Below are 19,058 nucleotides of genomic sequence, written 5' to 3'. Positions count from 1 at the left end.
GAACTCCCAACTCCCGTGGCCCCTCTCGTGCAAGGCTGTGAGCCGCAGGACTCTCCTCCTCCCATTTCAAGACACTGAAACTTGGGGATTGTTTCAAGAGCAAAACGCAGCCTACCCTGACTGATGGACCCTCTATCTCTGCCTTACTAAACAGAGCTCCTGTTTCTTTCCTTTGATTCTAAAGCATGAAATCAGAGCCATGGAGGGGACGCCCATCTTCCCAGCACCAGGGGAGGCAGCTCTGGTTGGGCCACACTGAGGACACCAATCTCCTCTCCTGTGAATATTCATGACAAAGTCCAACCTGTATGACATTTCCTTGATATGGGAACAAAGGGAACTTGGACAACTCCCAAGGGCTGAGCAACTGTTCCTACAAAACATGCAAAAGACGTCTGAGGAAATCTGCAGTTCAACACCTCTGGGGTCCCTGTGGCCAAGGTGCGTGTGACGCTCCTGAGGGCTTGCCACCGACACACTGGTGTCCTCAGGGGTAAGGGCACCAATACCTGACCTGAGTCAGAAGGAGACCAGCAGTGCCTCCCATCTCCCACATGCAGCCTGTGAACCCACAGACTTCTCACCCAGACAAGCTTGCAGTCTCACTAGAAAGAACACATCTAAAACTAAGGGTACAGAAACAGCTGTGTATATACAGAACTCAGAAATACAGAAGCAAGGGAAACAGAGCCAAACAACTAAAAGGGTCGCCTCTGGAAAAATAAAATGTGGGACCAAGACCACAGACACTACACAGAAAGATTTCACTTTCCCACCCAACTATTCACACCTGAGAATTCAAAGGAAAAATAACTTCCTATGAAGTATAACAATGAACGAGGAGGAGAAAAACCCCGAGCTGACACCAAGGCTCAGTCAGGGTCACCAGGGATGCAGTTGGCTTCAGAGCCTTCAGGCCACAGGTCTCCCGGGGCCAGCAAAGGCCCTGGAGGGAAGGAGCCGCAGGAGGAGGGCTGGCTGCCAGGAGTTGTGGCCGTGGTTGGGAGGGTACAGGCAGCGAGAGGGGCCCCCAGGGAGGGCATGGGCACTGTGGGCCGCTTTCCACACAACACGCCCACCTGGGTGCAAGGCCACATGTGCAGGAGTGCTGCATCTGCTCTTAACGGTGTGAGGAGTGCAAACGCAGCACTACAGCCAACACACCCACGGGGCAAACACAGCTTGAGGCCGGCAGGGGTCCAGAGCAGGGATGCCTCCCACAAAGATGCCCTCCTCCACAGTGCCCCCACCAGAAACACATGCCCCAGCTGTGAACCCTGAGGGATGCACCCCAACAATGACACACGTACCCCAGAGCAGAGGGCTGGGTAGGGACGCTGCAGTTGGGAGGAAGACAGGCAGACAGAAACCACTCTGCACCTAGCACCTCCAACAACAGACCACAACCCACTGCCCTTCAGAGCAGAGCACCAAGAACCCAGATGGAGTAAGATGCCAAACACCAAACAGCAGTAAGGGTGCCTTTCTAAAATCCTGGACGAAGCACATCTGTGTTTATGTTCCACTGTCACTCGGGCAGCCTGCAATGCTCTGGCAGCAGTGGGTGCAGTGGGTGAGGAAGAGACTGGGTGGCTACTGCGTCTCACGTCTTTCCAAACAACATCAAGAAGCAACTAAAACCCACACCACTCCCCCTCTGCCCCCTAAGTGCAAATGCAGCCTCATACCCAGGGTGGATGTGTCACAGGCAAAGCTGCCCTAGATGGGTGTAAATGCCAGGGAAGGGGGGAAGCTGCCCACAACAACCAGGCAGAGGCTCCAGGAGGTGCGGTTCTCCCATCGTTTCTTCCTGAGTTCATGACAGTTCTGCCCATGGAGAGTACATGGTAGCAATGCACAGACCAACAGCGGCCAGGGCCCAGCAGGACCCCTAAGGGCAGTCACTCAGGGCCCGGAGGATACCCACACAGCTGCCCTAACCACACACTAAGAAGAGGAGCTTACAGAGCAGAACCTCCCTGATGGGCCTGGCTTCAGGGAGCAGGAAAATAAAGGGAACAGCCACAGCAGTGTGGCTGGCCACAGGGATTCGGAACACCGTTAACTAACTGCCCCCTTTCGTGGTGGGCATGGCTCCTATGCAGATTTCCTGCTCAAACACCAAAAGCGACCCTGAAGGCAGCCCCTGCAGCACAGGGGGGAACACGCCGGGAGTGTGAGAGGGTCACGTGAAGGGTGTGTGAAGGTTGTTAGACTGTATGAGAAGGGTGTGTGTGAAAGTCGTGTGAAGGTCATGTATAGGTCATATGAAGGTCTTTTGAAGGTTATGTGGTCATGTGAAGGTCATTTGAAAGTTGTGTGAAGGGTGTGTGAAGGTCATGTGAAGGGCATGTGAAGGTTGCTGGACTGCATGTGAAGGGTGTGTGAAGGTCATCTGACTGCATGTGAAGGTCGGACTGCATGTGAAGGGTGTGTGAAGGTCATCTGACTGCATGTGAAGGTCGGACTGCATGTGAAGGGCATGTGAAGGTCATCTGACTGCAATGTGAAGGTCATTGGACTGCATGTGAAGGGCTGTGAAGGGTGTGTGAAGGTCGTAGAAAGTCGTGTGAAGGACTTGTGAAGGTCGCAGGCCTGCCTCCAACTGCCACTTCGGCATGGCACGTGTCGTGGGTGGGAAAGGGCAGAGAGTGAACCCTGTGAGGGCACCCAGCACTCCTACCATCCCAAGCCAAGCTCCTAGATCCAGAAATGGCTTACAGATCACCAGCTGTCCATGACACGTGGGGGATGGTCTTGGTCCCACTGAGAGACGAGGCAACACCGGGCACCCATGGGCACGTCAGAAAGGTGACATCCCTGCAGTGTGTGCTCTGGAGACAACTGAAGGACAGTGATCAAGTCCATAACCAAAACACGACACATGGTCTTGGCCATCAGGGATCTCCTGCAGACTGGCAGCCCCAAGCCTCCAAACATCAGCCGGCAAAAACTGGCTCACGCTTCTAGGACCAACTTTCCCATGACATCCATCACACCCAGGAGAACACTGAGCTGACACCAGCAGATATGCAAGCTGGCTGCTCTCAGTAAAGAAGTCCCACTGGCCTGGCCAGAGGAGGATGGCTGCAGGCCTCAGGCAGGTCCTCATCAGGTCAGGGCTGGGAGGTATGGACAGAAAGCATGAGAGGCTGATGCAGCCCTACATCTGGCCATGGGCTCCCGGAACCCAGCCCCTCTCCTCTGCTTGGAACACGTGGATCTCAGAAGTCTGCACACAACAGTGGTTTTTCTAAGCTTCCTCACCAGCCGCGCCTTCACACTCAGTCCCATGCAAGGGGCTGAGCATGGCACAGGATGGCCGTCTGTCCCCACCAGCTGCACACCACCTCAGCACTCACGGTCCCACGAGAGGGGCTGGGCGTAGTGTGGAACAGCCATCTACACAGCAGGGCATCAGGAGCTGTCAGGAGAAGCCCAGCTCTCTGGACCCTCAGGATTGGCTGCTGCCATCAGGAATGTCTTGGAAATGAAATCAGACCTTTGCATTAACACTTTTTGGGATTGTCTAAAATGTGTTCTATGCTTCTCTCCTCACATTCTAAAACAGAATCTGCCAAGAAAACATGAGGCACTGCCTGACTGTGCTAACCCCAGGGGGTATGAGAGGCTTGGGAATGAGGCGCAGAAGTTCATCGGGATCGGTGTGTAAGGAGCTTCGCCTCTGCTCAGCTTTCCTCTTGCCCCTGCCTGAGCTCCCCGTCCTCACCCTGAACAGCTCTTGGTACCTGAACTGCTGAGTCCCCCCAGGCTGGACCGGGGCTGTGCTCAGAGGGACCTGCAACACCCACTGAGTCCACAGGCGAGCACTGGCCCCATCAGCCCCACCACCCCAGCTGCCTCTGCTTCCCATAAGAGTTCCAGAACCAGTGGCTCTTGGTGCAGACCCTCCTAGATCACACTTCCTCTGTCTCTCTCAAAGGCACCACTGGGGGCTGACTCTGACACACATGTCCGACTCATCAGGACTCGAGTACCTCTGAGCATCCCCCTCACTCCCCATCTGTTCTGAAACAGCCAGCGCCAGCCAACTCCAGGTGGCAAAGGGCACGCGTGCAGAGCAGCCCTTGGCCTGCGGGTGACATGCCCTTCAGATGGGTGCCTGCCTGGGTCTAAGGGATTCAGAGCTGTGCTTGGCAGGTCATGGCCCCGCACCCAGGAGCCCCTCAAACCTGGCGATGCCTGCTCACAGGCCTCATGGCCCTCACCCTCCGCCCCAATGCAGAGTCTCCCAAGGGTGTGCCATGCCATGCTCCAGCAACCACACCAGTACCCTAACACCTCCGGCCACTGCACACTGCATAGGTCATGACTGGGACTCATTGCCTTTGAAATGCAGCCCCACACTCTCAGCACAGAAGCTAAACCCATGCTTCCAGCCTCCTTGCCACCACCACAGGCTGGGATCCAAGTTCCTCCAGGCAGCTTCAAGGCTGCCGGCCTGTGAGGGAGGAGAACGGTCCCTCAGCTGGGCAGGGCGGCCTGCAGACCGCCTGTGATGGAGGAGAACAGTCCCTCGGCTAGGCAGGGCGGCCTGCAGACCAGCTCTGGGAGCAGCACTGGTGGTGCCAACTGGTCCCTACCACAGTTGTCAAGCCTTGGCATGCCAGGCACGCCCACCACACCTACACCTGCTCACCACTCCCACTAGGGAGAGAGACCCTCCACAGACCCACATGGCACCTGGTAAATATCCCAATAAGTGCTGCATGCCTGAATTTTCTAGCAAATTTAGCTGGACAGGCTTCAAGAAAACAGAAACTTGTTATGGTGGTATCATTTGCAAACATTAAACCCCTTAAAAAAAAAAAACTAAAAAAATTATTCTCTGTTCTAGTTACATTTAAACACTGTACTGAAGAGAAGAAAGCGTGTCCTTGGATGCCCCTAATGGAATGCCCCTGTGGGGAAATTCAGGTGCCCCTGCTCAGTACACCCAACCAAGAGCTAGCTGCCATAGCTGCTGGAGCAGGCCCTCCACGAGAGGGGGACCACACCCAGACAGACACAGGAGCACAGGCAGGGCCACGTCCACCAAGTCCACACAGGGGCAGAGGCGGGGGCCACATCCACTGAGTCCACACAGGGGCAGAGGCAGGGGCCATGCAAACCAGGCACACTGTGGCCGCCAACTCCACAGAAGAAACACACCCAGCCCTGCACCCTGACAGGCTGAAGGGCTACCCTGCACGCCATGAGCTGCCTCTCTCATCGATGGCCACGGCAGAGGGCTGCAGCCTTCAGCCTTCATACCCACCTGCTTGTCTCATGAGCTCTCCTCCCAGGCCCCTGAAAAGGAACGAAAACACGAGAATTAGAAGATTCTCTCAATATACAAAACACCATGAAATATCCTTGCCAATATAAGTTTAGTCTCTGAAAAGCATTAAAATGAGAATTCGTCAAATGTGTAACTGAGTATGAGCTGCCTTTTACCAAAGGAAAACATGACACAGCCATCTTCCAGAGGCCCCATCCTAACTGGGTTATGCTGATTTTAACAGTCCTTGCTGGTATCCCACCATAGAACTAATTCCAAACAGTGCTCAGCTCTCACGTTATAAAAGCTAATCTCAGATGCAGAAAGAGCCCCTTATCCAGCCTAAAGCAGCAGCACACAGGTTTACCACAAGCGAAGCCAGGCAGGGTTCCAGGCTGCTCTGCCATCTGGGATGCCTGCCCCAACCCTGGCACTGATAACAGGGCCCTGATGCACGGGGAAATGGGCGTGGCCCAGGGAGGGCAAGAAATTTACTCTTGAGACCCTGGTTTCTGGCCCACACAGAGTGGCTGGATCTGATGTCCCCTCCTGCAAGTATAAAACTGGACAGAATATAACGTGAAAAACTGGCTCTAACACCAGGAGGTAGGAAGTGCAGGACTGAAACTCAAGGCAGGGAGCCCTCCAGGCCCAACATATGGGGAAAAGCCCAAACAGGGCCACCTGCCCTGCTGACTGAGGAGGTGGAGGCCATGCAGCCAGAGACTTGTGGGAGCAGCCAAGGGACAGTGCTGGGAGCAGCCTGGGAGGACCAGGAGGCAGTGAAGGAAGGTTTCACCCCTTAAGGGTAAAGGAGAACAACACAAGGTTCACTACCCCACAATTGTCCCACCACTAAGACACTGAGTGGTGTGGCTCACACCTGTAATCCCAGCACTTTTAGAGGCCGAGACAGGTGGATAACTTCAGGTCGGGAGTTCGAGACCAGCTTAGCCAACATGGTGACACCCTGTCCCTACTAAAATTACAAAAAATAGCCGAGTGTGGTCGGAGGCACCTGTAATCCCAGCTACTCGGGAGGCTGAGGCAGGAGAATCGCTTGAAACCCGGGAGGCGGAGGTTGCAGTGAGCTGAGATGGTGCCACTGAACTCCAGCCTGGGCAACAGAGCAAGATTCCACCTCCAAAAAAGAGAAACCAAGAAAACAAGAGAAAAACTAAGAGAAAACAAAAGCAAGCCACAGAGCTAGAGAAAGCACTGGCAGATCTTGTGTCTGACAGAGTTGACATCTGGAATATGTAAAGAGTTCTGATGGCTGAATAAGAACACAGAGGATGAAATTCTTTAATGAGCAAAAAGTCTGAACAGTCACTTCACCAAAGACCCAGGAATGCTCAGTCAGCACAGGGAGAGAGGCTGGGCACAGGGTGACAGGCTGGGCGCAGGGGAGAGGCTGGGCACAGGGAGAGAGGCTGGGTGCAGGTAGGCTGGGCACAGGGTGACAGGCTGGGCACAGGGGAGAGGGTGGCCGCAGGGAGAGAGGCTGGGTGCAGGTAGGCTGGCCACAGGGAGAGAGGCTGGGCACAGGGTGACAGGCTGGGCGCAGGGGAGAGGCTGGGCGCAGGGAGAGAGGCTGGGTGCAGGTAGGCTGGGCGCAGGGAGGATGGGCACAAGGAGACAGGCTGGGCACAGGGAGAGAGGCTGGGCACAGGGAGAGAGGCTGGGCGCAGGTAGGCTGGGCACAGGGAGACAGGCTGGGTGCAGGGAGAAAGGCTGGGTGCAGGTAGGCTGGGCACAGGGAGACAGGCTGGGCACAGGGAGACAGGCTGGGCACAGGAGGAGAGGCTGGGTGAAGGTAGGCTAGGCATAGGGAGACAGGCTGGGTGCAGGGAGAGAAGCTGGGTGCAGGTAGGCTGGGCGCAGGGAGAGAGGCTGGGCACAGGGAGACACGCTGGGCGCAGGGAGACAGGCTGGGCGCAGGGAGACAGGCTGGGCGCAGGTAGGCTGGGCGCAGGGAGAAAGGCTGGGCGCAGGTAGGCTGGGCACAGGGAGAGAGGCTGGGCGCAGGGAGAGAGGCTGGGCGCAGGGAGACAGGCTGGGCGCAGGGAGACAGGCTGGGCGCAGGGAGACACTCTGGGCACAGGGAGACAGGCTGGGCGCAGGGAAACAGGCTGGGCGCAGGTAGAGAAGCTGGGCACAGGGAGACAGGCTGGGTACAGGGAGAGAGGCTAGGCACAGGGAGAGGGCTGGGTGCAGGGAGAGAGGCTGGGCGCAGGGAGAGAGGCTGGGCACAGGGAGACAGTCTGGGAGCAGGCAAATAGGCTGGGCGCAGGGAGACAGTCTTGGCGCAGGGAGAAAGGCTGGGTGCAGGGAGAAAGGCTGGGTGCAGGTAGGCTGGGCGCAGGGAGACAGGCCGGGCACAGGGAGAGGCCAGGCGCAGGGAGAGAGGCCGGGTGCAGGTAGGCTGGGCACAGGGAGACAGGCTGGGCGCAGGGAGAGAAGCTGGGCGCAAGAGACAGGCTGAGTGCAGGGAGACAGGCTGGGCGCAGGGAGAGAGGCTGGGTGCAGGTAGGCTGGGCGCAGGGAGAGAGACTGTGCAGAGAGAGAGAGGCTGGGCGCAGGGAGAGAGGCTGGGCACAGGGAGGCAGGCTGGGCGCAGGGAGAGAGGCTGGGCACAGGGAGACACGCTGGGCGCAGGGAGAGAGGCTGGGCACAGGGAGACAGGCTGGGCGCAGGGAGAGAGGCTGGGCGCAGGGAGAGAGGCTTGGCGCATGTAGGCTGGGCGCAGGGAGAGAGGCTGGGCACAGGGAGACAGGCTGGGCACAGGGAGAGAGGCTGGGCACAGGGAGAGAGGCTGGGCGCAGGGAGACAGGCTGGGCGCAGGGAGAGAGGCTGGGCGCAGGTAGGCTGGGCACAGGGAGACACGCTGGGCACAGGGAGACAGGCTCGGCGCAGGGAGACAGGCTCGGCGCAGGGAGACAGGCTCGGCGCAGGGAGACAGGCTCGGCGCAGGGAAAGAGGCTGAGTGCAGGTAAGCTGTGCGCAGGGAGACAGGCTGGGCACAGGAAGAGAGGCTGGGTGCAGGTAGGCTGGGTGCAGGGAGACAGGCTGGGTACAGGGAGAGAGGCTAGGCACAGGAAGACAGGCTGGGCAGAGAGAGAGGCTGGGTGCAGGTAGGCTGGGCGCAGGGAGAGAGGCTGGGCACAGGGAGACAGGCTGGGCGCAGGGAGAGAGGCTGGGCACAGGCAGGCTGGGCGCAGGAAGACAGGCTGGGCGCAGGTAGGCTGGGTGCAGGAAGACAGGCTGGGGACCAGGAGCCTGAGAAGAGGCAGACTCCGGCAGCAGCAAGAGCCAACCACACCAAGGGGTCATGTGTGGAAAAGTGGAGCGGCAGGGTGGGGAAAGGGGCAGAGCAGCTGAGGAAGTCACAAGCACGTGCCGCACACCCTGTGATGCCGCTCCTGTTAGTCGGCAAGAGACGTGAAAGGCACCAAGACCTGTACATCTAGAGATGCACAGCAGCTTTCCCACAATAGCCAAATGCTGGAAACCCAAATGGCCCTGGCTGCTGAACGAATCCCAAGCCACTGTGCATGCACACCACAGAACACGACTCAGCACTAGGAAGAAACACGACTCAGCAATGGAAAGGAACACGCAGCAACATGGGCACATCTCAAAAACACCACGTTGGTGAAGAAACCAGACTCCAAGGCTTCCTACTGTGTGACGCCCTCGGCAGGAAAAGCAAAGCCATCTGTCAGAGCAGACAGGCTGCCTGAGCTTCCCACAGAGGGAAACTCTCAGGGAGGCGCTGGCTGGATCTCAGGATTGGGGAGGCCACACCAGTGCCTATGACCAGCAAGCCTGGGACGAGGAAACACGATGACACGTGCAGAGCTGAAAACCCAGCAAGGTCAGACCCTCACGCACCTCCAGCGGCGAGCTGGATGAGGACTGGCTGCTCAACCTAACACACACGGGTGGCAGCGGGGAGTGAAGACACCCCCCGCCTGCTCCCGATAGCACAGCTCTTCATTTAGGACACAAACGTGAGAACTTCGGTTTTGTAAAGCTCACCTGTATAACCGACGATCGTAGAGCTAAAAACAGAAAAGGGAAAATTATTTAATAAATGTTAAATTAATATGTATATATTAACAAATGTCAAAACAAGAACAAAGATAAAATGTCAGATGGCACTGCACTAGCCAGGAGAGCCGGCTGGAGGGCCAGGGACAGAGGCTCACCTGCTGACGCAGATGGCCTCGCTTACCCTCCAGATGGCCCCAGGGATCACCTGGTGGGGAAACTGAAGCACGGAGAGGGCGGTCAGAGCAGGGAGCTGGAGCTGCCTGCATTCTGGCCCCAGGTCCAACACAAAATCCACCAGGCAGCCTCTTGGGCAAAAAGTAATTGTGCCAAACAGGGTTCTGATGTCTATTTTTTTTTCCACAAGACAGCATCTCACTCTGTCTCGAGGCTGGAGTGCAGGGGCATGATCTCAGCTCACTACAATCTCCACCTCCCAGGTTCAAGTGATTCTCCTGCCTCAGCCTCCCGAGTAGCTGGGATTACAGGTGTGCACCTCCACGCCTGGCTAATGTGTGTATATTTAGTAGAAATGGGGTTTCACCACGTTAGCCAAGGTGGTCTCGATCTCTTGATTTCCTAATCTGCCCGCCTCAGCCTCCCAAAATGCTGAAATTACAGGAGTGAGCCGCCATGCCCCGCCCTGCTGTTTCTTTTTCTTTAAAAGGTCTTAAAAGCCACATTGTGATTACCACTACAACTAAAAGTTTGCCAAAAATTCTACTAAACTCTTTAAAATATATTCTTTAATTCTCACAACTCAAGGAAATAGGTTCTATTATTGCCTATATTTTACAGAGAAAGGGAGCCACAGCTCACAGCCTCCGTGGTGAGGCCACGCTCATGGCCGCTGCCTGCACCACCTCCCCGTCCGCACTCTGCGGCCACGCTTGTCTCAGTCAGAGGGGGAAGGCCAAATGCCACTTTAAAAGTGAAAAACGTAAACAAACAAAGCGGCTTTGCCAAAATCGTAAAGGAACTTAATGGCAAAAATAGGGTACAAATCCAAGAGGTGACTCTTAAAGAATATAAAGCTATTTGGAACGACAAACAGTAAACCATGTAATCCCTTGTGAATAATTCTGATATTCTCCTGTAACACCAAGATCCATAGTTCATACTTTACCTGTGGGTTACAAAAGCCTTTGAGAGTCTCTAAAATCCCAGAAAAATGAACACACCATCTCCCCAGATAAATACACAAAATTCTGGTTTACTCTCAGGTGACGCCAGACCCCAGATGCAGATACAAGGCCAGAAACTAGAGGCTTCTGTGTTCGTTCTGTGTGCCCTCCACTCCATGAAAGCCCGGGACCTGACGCCCCACCCAGAGTCGGCTACACTCCATCCTAGGACTGCAGCTGGGTGCCCAGGAGGGAAACCGCACTCCAGCTGCAGTCAAAATCTCTGCCAACTGCACTGGCTGAATAAGCCTTCCTCAGAGACTGAGGACGTGCTGGAGCGTGCGCAGCAAATCTGCACTCACTTCCCAGCCCAAGGCAACCCCTCAAGGTGGCTGGTCACAAGCCTGATGCCAGTGGAGAGCTGGTTCCCAGCGCAATCACACCCCAGGTCCTTCAGTGGGCCCAGGACTGATGGAGCACAGTGGCCACGAGGATTGCAGACCTCGCCTGGTGAGGGCAGGAGGCCCTGAGGGGGCAGGCCCTGCAACCCTCCTAAGGGGCCCACCCAGAGGCTGCACACGAACCTGCTGGTGAATCTGCTTCAGGCCCTGCAACGCCTGCTCATCCAGATGGTCCGAGACGGGCCTGCAGAAGTTCAAACACAGTGCTATGGTCACAGCCCCCAAGACCATAACCCCGGGTACACTTGGAGAAGCTGAGGTCACACTCCCCAAGACCCTAACCCTTGGTGGGTATGCTCAGAGGAGCTGAGGTCATACTCCCCAATACTCTAACCCCTAAGTACACTCAGAGGAGCTGAGGTCACACTCCCCAAGACACTAACCTCCGGGTACACTCGGAGGAGCTGAGGTCACACTCCACAAGACCCTAACCCCTGGGTACACTCAGAGGAGCTGAGGTCACACTCCCTAAGACTCTAACCCCAGGTACAGTCGGAGGAGCTGAGGTCACACTCCCCAAGACCCTAACCCCTGGGTACACTCAGAGGAGCTGAGGTCACACACCCCAAGACCCTAACCCCTGGATACACTCAGAGGAGCTGAGGTCACACTCCCCAAGACCCTAACCCCTGGGTACACTCGGAGGAGCTGAGGTCACACGGCCCAAGACCCCAACCCCTGGGTACCCTCAGAGGAGCTGAGGTCACACACCCCAAGACCCTAACCCCTGGGTACACTCAGAGGCACTGAGGTCACACTCCCCAAGACCCTAACCCCTGGGTACACTCGGAGGAGCAGAGGTCACACTCCCCAAGACTCTAACCCCTGGGTACACTCGGAGGAGCTGAGGTCACACTCCCCAAGACCTTAACCCTTGGTGGGTACACTTGGAGGAACACACGGGCTCAGCAAGGTCTCATCGATTCAGGTCCCGGGGGTCCTGAAGACCTCTGCAGGGCCTATCTCCAAGTAGCACTGTATTGTGTGTGCAGCATTTTGAGTTTTGTGTATTTTATCTTACGTTTTATTTTAGAGAGGGGGTCTCACTATGTGTTGCCCAGGCTGGTCTCAAACTACTGGGCTCAAACAATCTCCTACCTCCACCTCCCAAAGAGCTTGGATTACAGGTGTGAGCCACTGCACTGGACCCATTTATGATTTCCAATAAAGCAGTGTCTGGTCAAAGGAAGAGGATATTAGGACATCCCCTTAAAGCTGTGACCCTGCCAATGTGACTACCTTGGAAGACACAACTCCAGGTGAGGCTGAGATGAGAGCTCATGTGGGCCCCACTGCCATCCAAGGAAAGGCCCCTGGCAAGGTCGGCCCTGGGCAGGCGTCCGGGGGCCTGGACGCTGGCAGGGTTCCCACCAAGCCCTGCCGGATGAGAGCCCCTCGCTGGCTCAATCTGCCTTGTTCTCCCCAGGCCCACCCCATGAGCCTTCTTCCACAACCACAGAGCAGTGCCATCAAGGCCAGGTCTCCGTGGGCACGGGCTCCACCCACACGAGCGACCATCCCTGAAGGAGCTGCACTATTCATCTGAGCTCACGCTGACCAGAGCTCCTGTAGATTGGGGTGGGAAGCAGCCCACGTGGCACCCTGCTCTCACTCTTCCCCAGGGAACTGTCTCAACGCACAGGGCATGACTTAAAATAGTTTCTCAGTTACCATCCCCTAGCATGTCTGGCAGTTGTTACTTTGGAGAAAGCATCAGCTGAAAAGGAACATGAAACAGTCAATGTTTTATAGTCTCCTGCACAGAACTTCCCGTGACCCTGTGATGTTCCCGCTTTATTATTTGTGCAAACATAACCAACTGAAAAAAATTAAAAGAAACTTGCCTATTCTCTGGCATTTTAAACTACTAAACGTGATGAGGGAAGGACACTGAGCATGTGAGTCCGCTCGATGCCGTCTCTGAAGAAGGACCTTTGCTGTTAGGACCGCAAGGTGCACGAGGAGGCAGCAGACGTAAAGCGGGTGCAGGGAGACGTTTGACCAACCGGTGCCACACCTGCCCCACCGGAGGGAGGTGAGTGGTGCACCCAGCATGACTGTCAGGAGACAGGGCCACAAGCTGGGGCCTGGTGACTGTGACATCGGTGCCAATAAACAAATGAGAAGAAAGGGGACCTTCCTGAACCAGAGAGCACTATAATCACATGGCAAGGGGATCAGGAACGGAGCCCCATGTCTCCTCAAGATGCGCTCTTCCTACCTGTTCTCTTGGGCTGCAAGTCTGTGCAAGGCGTAGGCAACTTCCGCGCAGGCGACAATCGACCCATGCCTCATGTGTAGATCTGAACTCAGCGTCATGGACAGCAGCCTTGGGAAGACTGCAAGAGACAGGGTCCAGAGGACGGGTGAGAGCATGCACACACGGACGGCCTATGGGACCTCCACACGCACCCACACACATCCATACACCCACAGAGGGCCAAGAAGGCAGGTGAGAGCATGCACACACGGACGGCCTGTGGGACCTCCACATGCACCCACACAGGACCTAGAGGGCAGGTGAGAGCGTGCACACATGGACGGCCTGTGGGACCTCCACATGCACCCACACGGGGCCTAGAGGACAGGTGAGAGGGTACACACACGGACGGCCTGTGGGACCTCCACACACACCCACACAGGGCCAAGAAGGCAGGTGAGAGTGTGCACACACAGATGGCCTGTGGGACCCCCACACGCACCCACCAACAGGGTTGTCCCTCAGTGTCACCACCCCAGTGCCCAAGTCAGCACCCGTGGTGATGCAGATGGCCTCTGAGACACCAAGGGCGACAGAATAGAGGCTGCAGCGTGGGCCATATGCCCTGCTCCCAAGTGCCCCAGATGGCTCCCTCAGACACAAGAGGGAGCTGGGAAGAGGTAGACAGGCTCTCCAGGCCTTCCCTGTCATGCAGGGCACTGTGGTCCCCGCAGGGGCTCTGCTGGCTGTCCAGGCAGGGGCGGGGGCGGGGGTGGGCAGAGGCAGGGCTGCCCCAGGGGCGGTGCCTCCACTATGAGTTTGCTCAGAAAGCACAGACCCCTCAGAACGCTCGTGGCCGCAGAGGGAGGCAGCCCTGCCACACCTGCATGGGGAGATCACACCTCCTGAGCCTCAGCCTTCCCACATGCCGCGAGGCTCACTAAGGTCTGAGAATCAGAGAGGCTAAGATGTGGCGGCTGCGGGTGACTGATTGTTGGAGAATTAGAGAAATCTGCAAAAGGTCACAGTGCTGTCCTGATGTCCGTGCTTGTCAGCTGGGAGGAGGACAAAGCTGAGCACCTCAGTGTCAGCAAGGGTTAATTATGCATGTGAAGGTGAGGCAGTGCCACACTAAACCTGTGACACTGACACCTTGTAAAGTGATCACCAAGCTGAGAGGTCCCTTAGGAAGTAGCAAGCCCCCAGGATGTCCAACACACAGGCGTCAGGTCAGGAACTCCACTGAGGAGCCACAGTGCAGCCTCCAGTGGAGACCCTGTAATCCGTGTTAGGGAAGTGAGGGTCATGTGGAGAAATGTGTGTATTCTCCCCTACACGTATATCAGATGATTCTTTATTCCAAGTAGAAAAAACAAGACAGGACAAACAGGATTTCTCTCTTCACTGGTGAAGTATGGGAAATGCAGACTTAGCTGCTCCCATCCGAGGTGACTTTAGTCCTGGGGCAGACTTTGAGTCCCCCATTTAGGCTCTTTCTTTCTAGAGACGCTGACAAATTACAAAGAACATTCAGTGTGGCAGGTGCAAGCCACCTGGGAACCAAGGCAGCAGCCTGTATGTCAGGGGTCCAGCGGGGCCTCACTGGGCTGCAGCATCCATGACACAGTCCAGCGGTTCCCTGTCTGCAGACAGACGCACTCACCATGCCCATCCTCATACTCTGTCCTCCGATCAAGAGGAACAGCTAGTTCCTCAGATGCTTCTCACCAAGACAGAAACAGAACCTTATTCACCCCTGGGCCTTTCCGCGGTGCAAGTGTACGGTGCCTGCAGCCGGCCAGGACACACACCCACCTCGCGTGGCGCAGTATGCGGGTGCTTGCTGGGTCAGGTTGTGCAGCGCCTTTGCAGCCAGCTCACGGATCACCCTAAGAGTGGGGCGAGAATGTCGTTAGTGCCATCATTTTGATAATTCTAGCTTTACTCAATTCATAAAAAGAAAACAAGGGGAGATGACAAATATGGGTCCTCAACTGGCCGCTTAGCCGAGACCACTCGCCCACGAAAACCATCACAAGAACCTCCAGCTCCAACAATGGCCAAGGACCCACGACCACCACAGCGAAATCACAGGCGAACCACGGCTCCTCTCGGGACGCAGCTGCCACTCCTCGTTGCCAGGTGGTAACTGGGTCTCCGGCCTCCCCACCCCACACTACTCTAAGAATGCGAGTCTGCTACAGAGCCATGTAAAGCCGCCCCTCCATGGTTACAAGGGGTGAGCAGAAGGAATTTCCTAAGGCTCAGCCCGCCAAGCCTGGGGCACGTATCCAACAATCGCCTCATGTGACACACACTGAAAGCGCTGACGCTGAGCATGGGAACAGCAGAAGGCTGACCAGGGCCAGCTCCTGATCCCTGAGCCTCTCCTGAGCCCGCCTCTCCTTCCAGAGCTCCACAGAGAGGCAGAAGGCAAGCTGGGAGTGACCTGCAGAGCTCAGGCCCCTCCAGACACCAGAGAGAGCAGCAGGTGGCCATTACTTAAAATCATCATGAAGTGGCCATGTAACAACAAAGCAGCACAATGATGAGGTGAAACCATCAGAAGACAGTGTCCAGTGCCTGTAGTCCAATTATTTAAAACCTCCAAACCCACAGCACCGCCATCAAACAAGGCATGAGGGTAGGCGCTACACCAGCAGCACCACCTGCTGCAGCCCCTCCGGTGTCAGCGGAGGCTCCTTCACACCCCAGGCCCTGCGCAAGGTCTGCTTCCAACAGTAAACAAAGAGCTCTTCAAGGCAGGTGGCGTCTCATGCACCGAGAAACTGTGCACACTGTATACCGTCCACAAGACCATCACCTGTGACTGAGGGAACGGAAAGACAGGGAACCTGAGGAGCCAAGGCGCGGCGGTCTAGAGGTATGGCCAGGTGGTTGGCAGCCACACGCCCAGACCCAGGCCTCTTCGTGTAAGAACGGCCCTCAGCTGAGAACGGTTTTCACATTTTTCAAGGGTTGCATAAACCAAAAGAAAAAAACACAGTAAAACATATAGAACAGAGACCTACCATGTTTGTCTAGCCTTTGAAAGAAAAAGCTTGCCAACTCAGGTACTATACCAGTAACCTGGTTATAGCTACCCTTTAAGGCAAGAAATCTAACACAAGACAACAAGGACCACCCCATAAAGATAAGGGTCAAATCATCAGGAAGAAACAAACCGAAAGTATATCCACATCCAGTAAGTGACCCCACCCCAAAACAGGGGAAGGAAAAGCCAGCAGAACTGAAGCAGAAACAGACATCACCGTAACAGCTGGAGAGTGCAGCAGCTCTGACACTGTGGTTTGTATATTTACAACTTTGGTTTTAAAGATGTTATTGACTAACCAGCTGATACAATGGACAAATTAATTTCCCCCAAGTTTGGCTGAGGGGCCCTTTTACCCTAATGGAGAGAGTTTTGTATAACACTTGCAGGGATGCCTGGAGCATCAGCAACTCACACCCTTCTCCGTAATCAAATGATCACCAGGAAGGGAGGGGTGTCCCCCCCCAGCAGCCCGAGTGCTCCCCAGGGGTTCCTCTCCCAGAGGCTCCCATCCCTCAGAGACTGGCCTGGCCCACGACAGGCAGCTGGGGCACTCCACAGGCAGCAACACATGCATCCACTGTTGATCAGAAAGGACCTCGTCCATATCACACCAACCCTGAAACTCCAATTCTGGACTTGTGCCCTACCAAAGCCACCTGCATCCACAGGCACCCCAGCACAGCGCTGTCCTAGGAGGGGACCCGCTGACCTCCTTGGAGCTGCGGTCATAGCATTGACTCCAGACCACACTTAGCTTTTCCTAAGGTATATTTAACTGCCCATAAAATGCTAGGAAACCCTGAAGCTGCTACTGTAATTATGAAAACGGCCACCGAAACCCGCTGGACTCCCGGGAGACAGCGCAGAAGCCTCCTGTGCAGCCACACAAGGAGCAGAGTCAGTGGGAGGCGCTGCCTGCTGAGGGAGATGAAGACTCCGCCTCCAAGTTACCTGGCTCCGCCCCACCCTCAGGCAGCCCCGGCACTCCACAACAGGCCAGCACCAGCGCAGGCATTCGCGTGGGAACACCGACTGGACCAAGGTCTCCAGAAGAGGAACTGGAGACAGACCACGACCCAACACATCCGGCATAAAGACTGGAATTCATATTACTTCTCAGAAGTTGTTTTAAAATATGACACCCATAGTGAGAAAATATACTCAAGCCTTATAAGCTCAACGGAGTATCTCTTTTGGGGGGGAACAAAAAAAACCTCTTAGAAAAACAAAAACAGAAAACCTACCTATCCCAGTGGTTGATCTTCATGGTAACCAAGTGGTCTATCATGGGCTGGGTGTACTCAGGAAAGCCAGCAATAAACACACTGCAAAAGACACACAAAGAGGAGGTGAGACGTGGAAGAACCAGAACTCGCACGCTGCTGGAGAGAACTCAGCACAGTTACCTTCAAACCCAGTCTGCCCATTTCTTCAAATCTACCCATGATCCGCCATCCCCTCCTGAGCAGTCACCCAAGAGAAAGAGGAGCGTCTGTCTACAAACAGGCTTTACACAAAACTGCACACGGCTTCATCTGTAATAGGCGAAAACTGGAGACCGCCCTGACGTCATCCATAAGAAAAACAAACTGTGGCTGATCCACACAGTCCAACACTTAGCAACAACACACACAACCTGAACCTCAAAATAAGCCAAGCAAAGAAGCCTGATGCGATGAGTGCACAGAGCTTTATTTCACACACGTGAAATCCTAGAACAGGCAAACTCACCTACACCAGAGGCAGATCAATGGTGGCCTGAAGGTGGGGGAGGACAGAGAAGGGGATTATAGGGAATGGACATGGGGAGGCTCCAGGGTGATGGGTGTGCTCAGGCCTCACAGGTGCATGCCTACATCACATGCAGCAAGTCACGTGCTCTGCGTACGGTTAGCATGTGCCAGATGCACTCTGGTAAAGCCGTGCCCTCTGCGTACGGTAAGCATGTGCCGGATGCACTCTGGTAAAGCTGTGCCCTCTGCATGTGGTTAGCATGTGCCAGATGCACTCTGGTAAAGCCATGCCCTCTGCATGTGGTTAGCGTGTGCCGGATGCACTCTGGTAAAGCCGTGCCCTCTGCGTGTGGTTAGCATGTGCTAACCACATATGCAGTTAATATGTACCAATTATAATTCAGCAAAGCTGTTAAAAACTTTTAAGAGGGCAGGTGTGGTGGCTCATGCCTGTAATCCCAGAACTTTGGGAGGCTGAGGCGGGCAGCTTGCCAGCCCCTGCACACTGTCAGACACAGGTGCACACACTGCTAAACCCGTCTCTACTAAAAACACAAAAAATTAGCTGGGTGTGGTGGAGCATGCCTGTAGTCCCTGCTACTCAGGAGGCTGAGGCAGGAGAATCGCTTGAACCCAGGAGGCGGAGGTTTCAGTGAGCCGAGATCGTGCTACTGCACGGCAGCCTGGGTGACAGAGTGAGATTCCAGCTCACCAAAAAAAGACACACCCACCACAGACAGACCTGCCACAGGTGCAGTACGCTGACCAAAGAACCCTGACACACAGGAGTATGCTCCTTTGGATTCCATGGATATGACCTTCCACGAGGGGCAGCCCTGCTCCACATGGAGGGCAGGGCAGGGAGCACAGGCCGAGAGGAGGGACGGGTGGCCACGGAAGTGGGGAGAGTACTCCCAAGGAAGAAGTAGGTGCACACATTGTCAGCCCCCACCACGCTGTCAGCCCCTGTCACACGTCAGCACCTATCAGGCTGTCAGCCCCCGCCACACGGTCGGCCCCCTGCCACTCTGTCAGCTCCCGTCATGCTGTCAGCTCCCATGTCACTGTCAGCCCCTGCACAGCCATACACTTCATACGTGGCAGCTGAAAGAGCGCAAATATGTCTCAAAAATAAAAGTTACATCTTG

At 55.6% G+C, this 19,058-nt stretch overlaps 1 protein-coding gene across 15 annotated transcripts in view; it reads right to left on the bottom strand.

Moving 5' to 3' along the window:
• The window catches only part of TBCD (tubulin folding cofactor D), a 196,256-nt gene that overhangs the window by 36,945 nt on the left and 140,253 nt on the right, over positions 1-19,058 (bottom strand). For all 15 annotated transcript variants that reach the window (XR_013536128.1, XM_035302257.3, XM_035302263.3 and 12 more), the window contains 6 exons: positions 17,422-17,502; positions 14,935-15,008; positions 13,141-13,258; positions 11,043-11,103; positions 9,323-9,345; positions 5,279-5,310 (listed from right to left, as the gene is read on the bottom strand). Coding sequence is in view for 14 of the 15 variants with exons in the window: in XM_035302257.3 (XP_035158148.3) it covers positions 5,279-5,310; positions 9,323-9,345; positions 11,043-11,103; positions 13,141-13,258; positions 14,935-15,008; positions 17,422-17,502 (389 nt within the window). In the remaining variant the exon portion in view is untranslated. The remainder of the gene's footprint in view (positions 1-5,278; positions 5,311-9,322; positions 9,346-11,042; positions 11,104-13,140; positions 13,259-14,934; positions 15,009-17,421; positions 17,503-19,058) is intronic.

Source organism: Callithrix jacchus, chromosome 5, assembly GCF_049354715.1.
Source record: "Callithrix jacchus isolate 240 chromosome 5, calJac240_pri, whole genome shotgun sequence".
In the NCBI taxonomy this organism is placed as follows: Eukaryota; Metazoa; Chordata; class Mammalia; order Primates; family Cebidae; genus Callithrix; species Callithrix jacchus.
The sequence above is the reverse complement of the archived record's forward strand: the minus strand, read 5'-3'. Positions and strand labels throughout refer to the sequence as shown.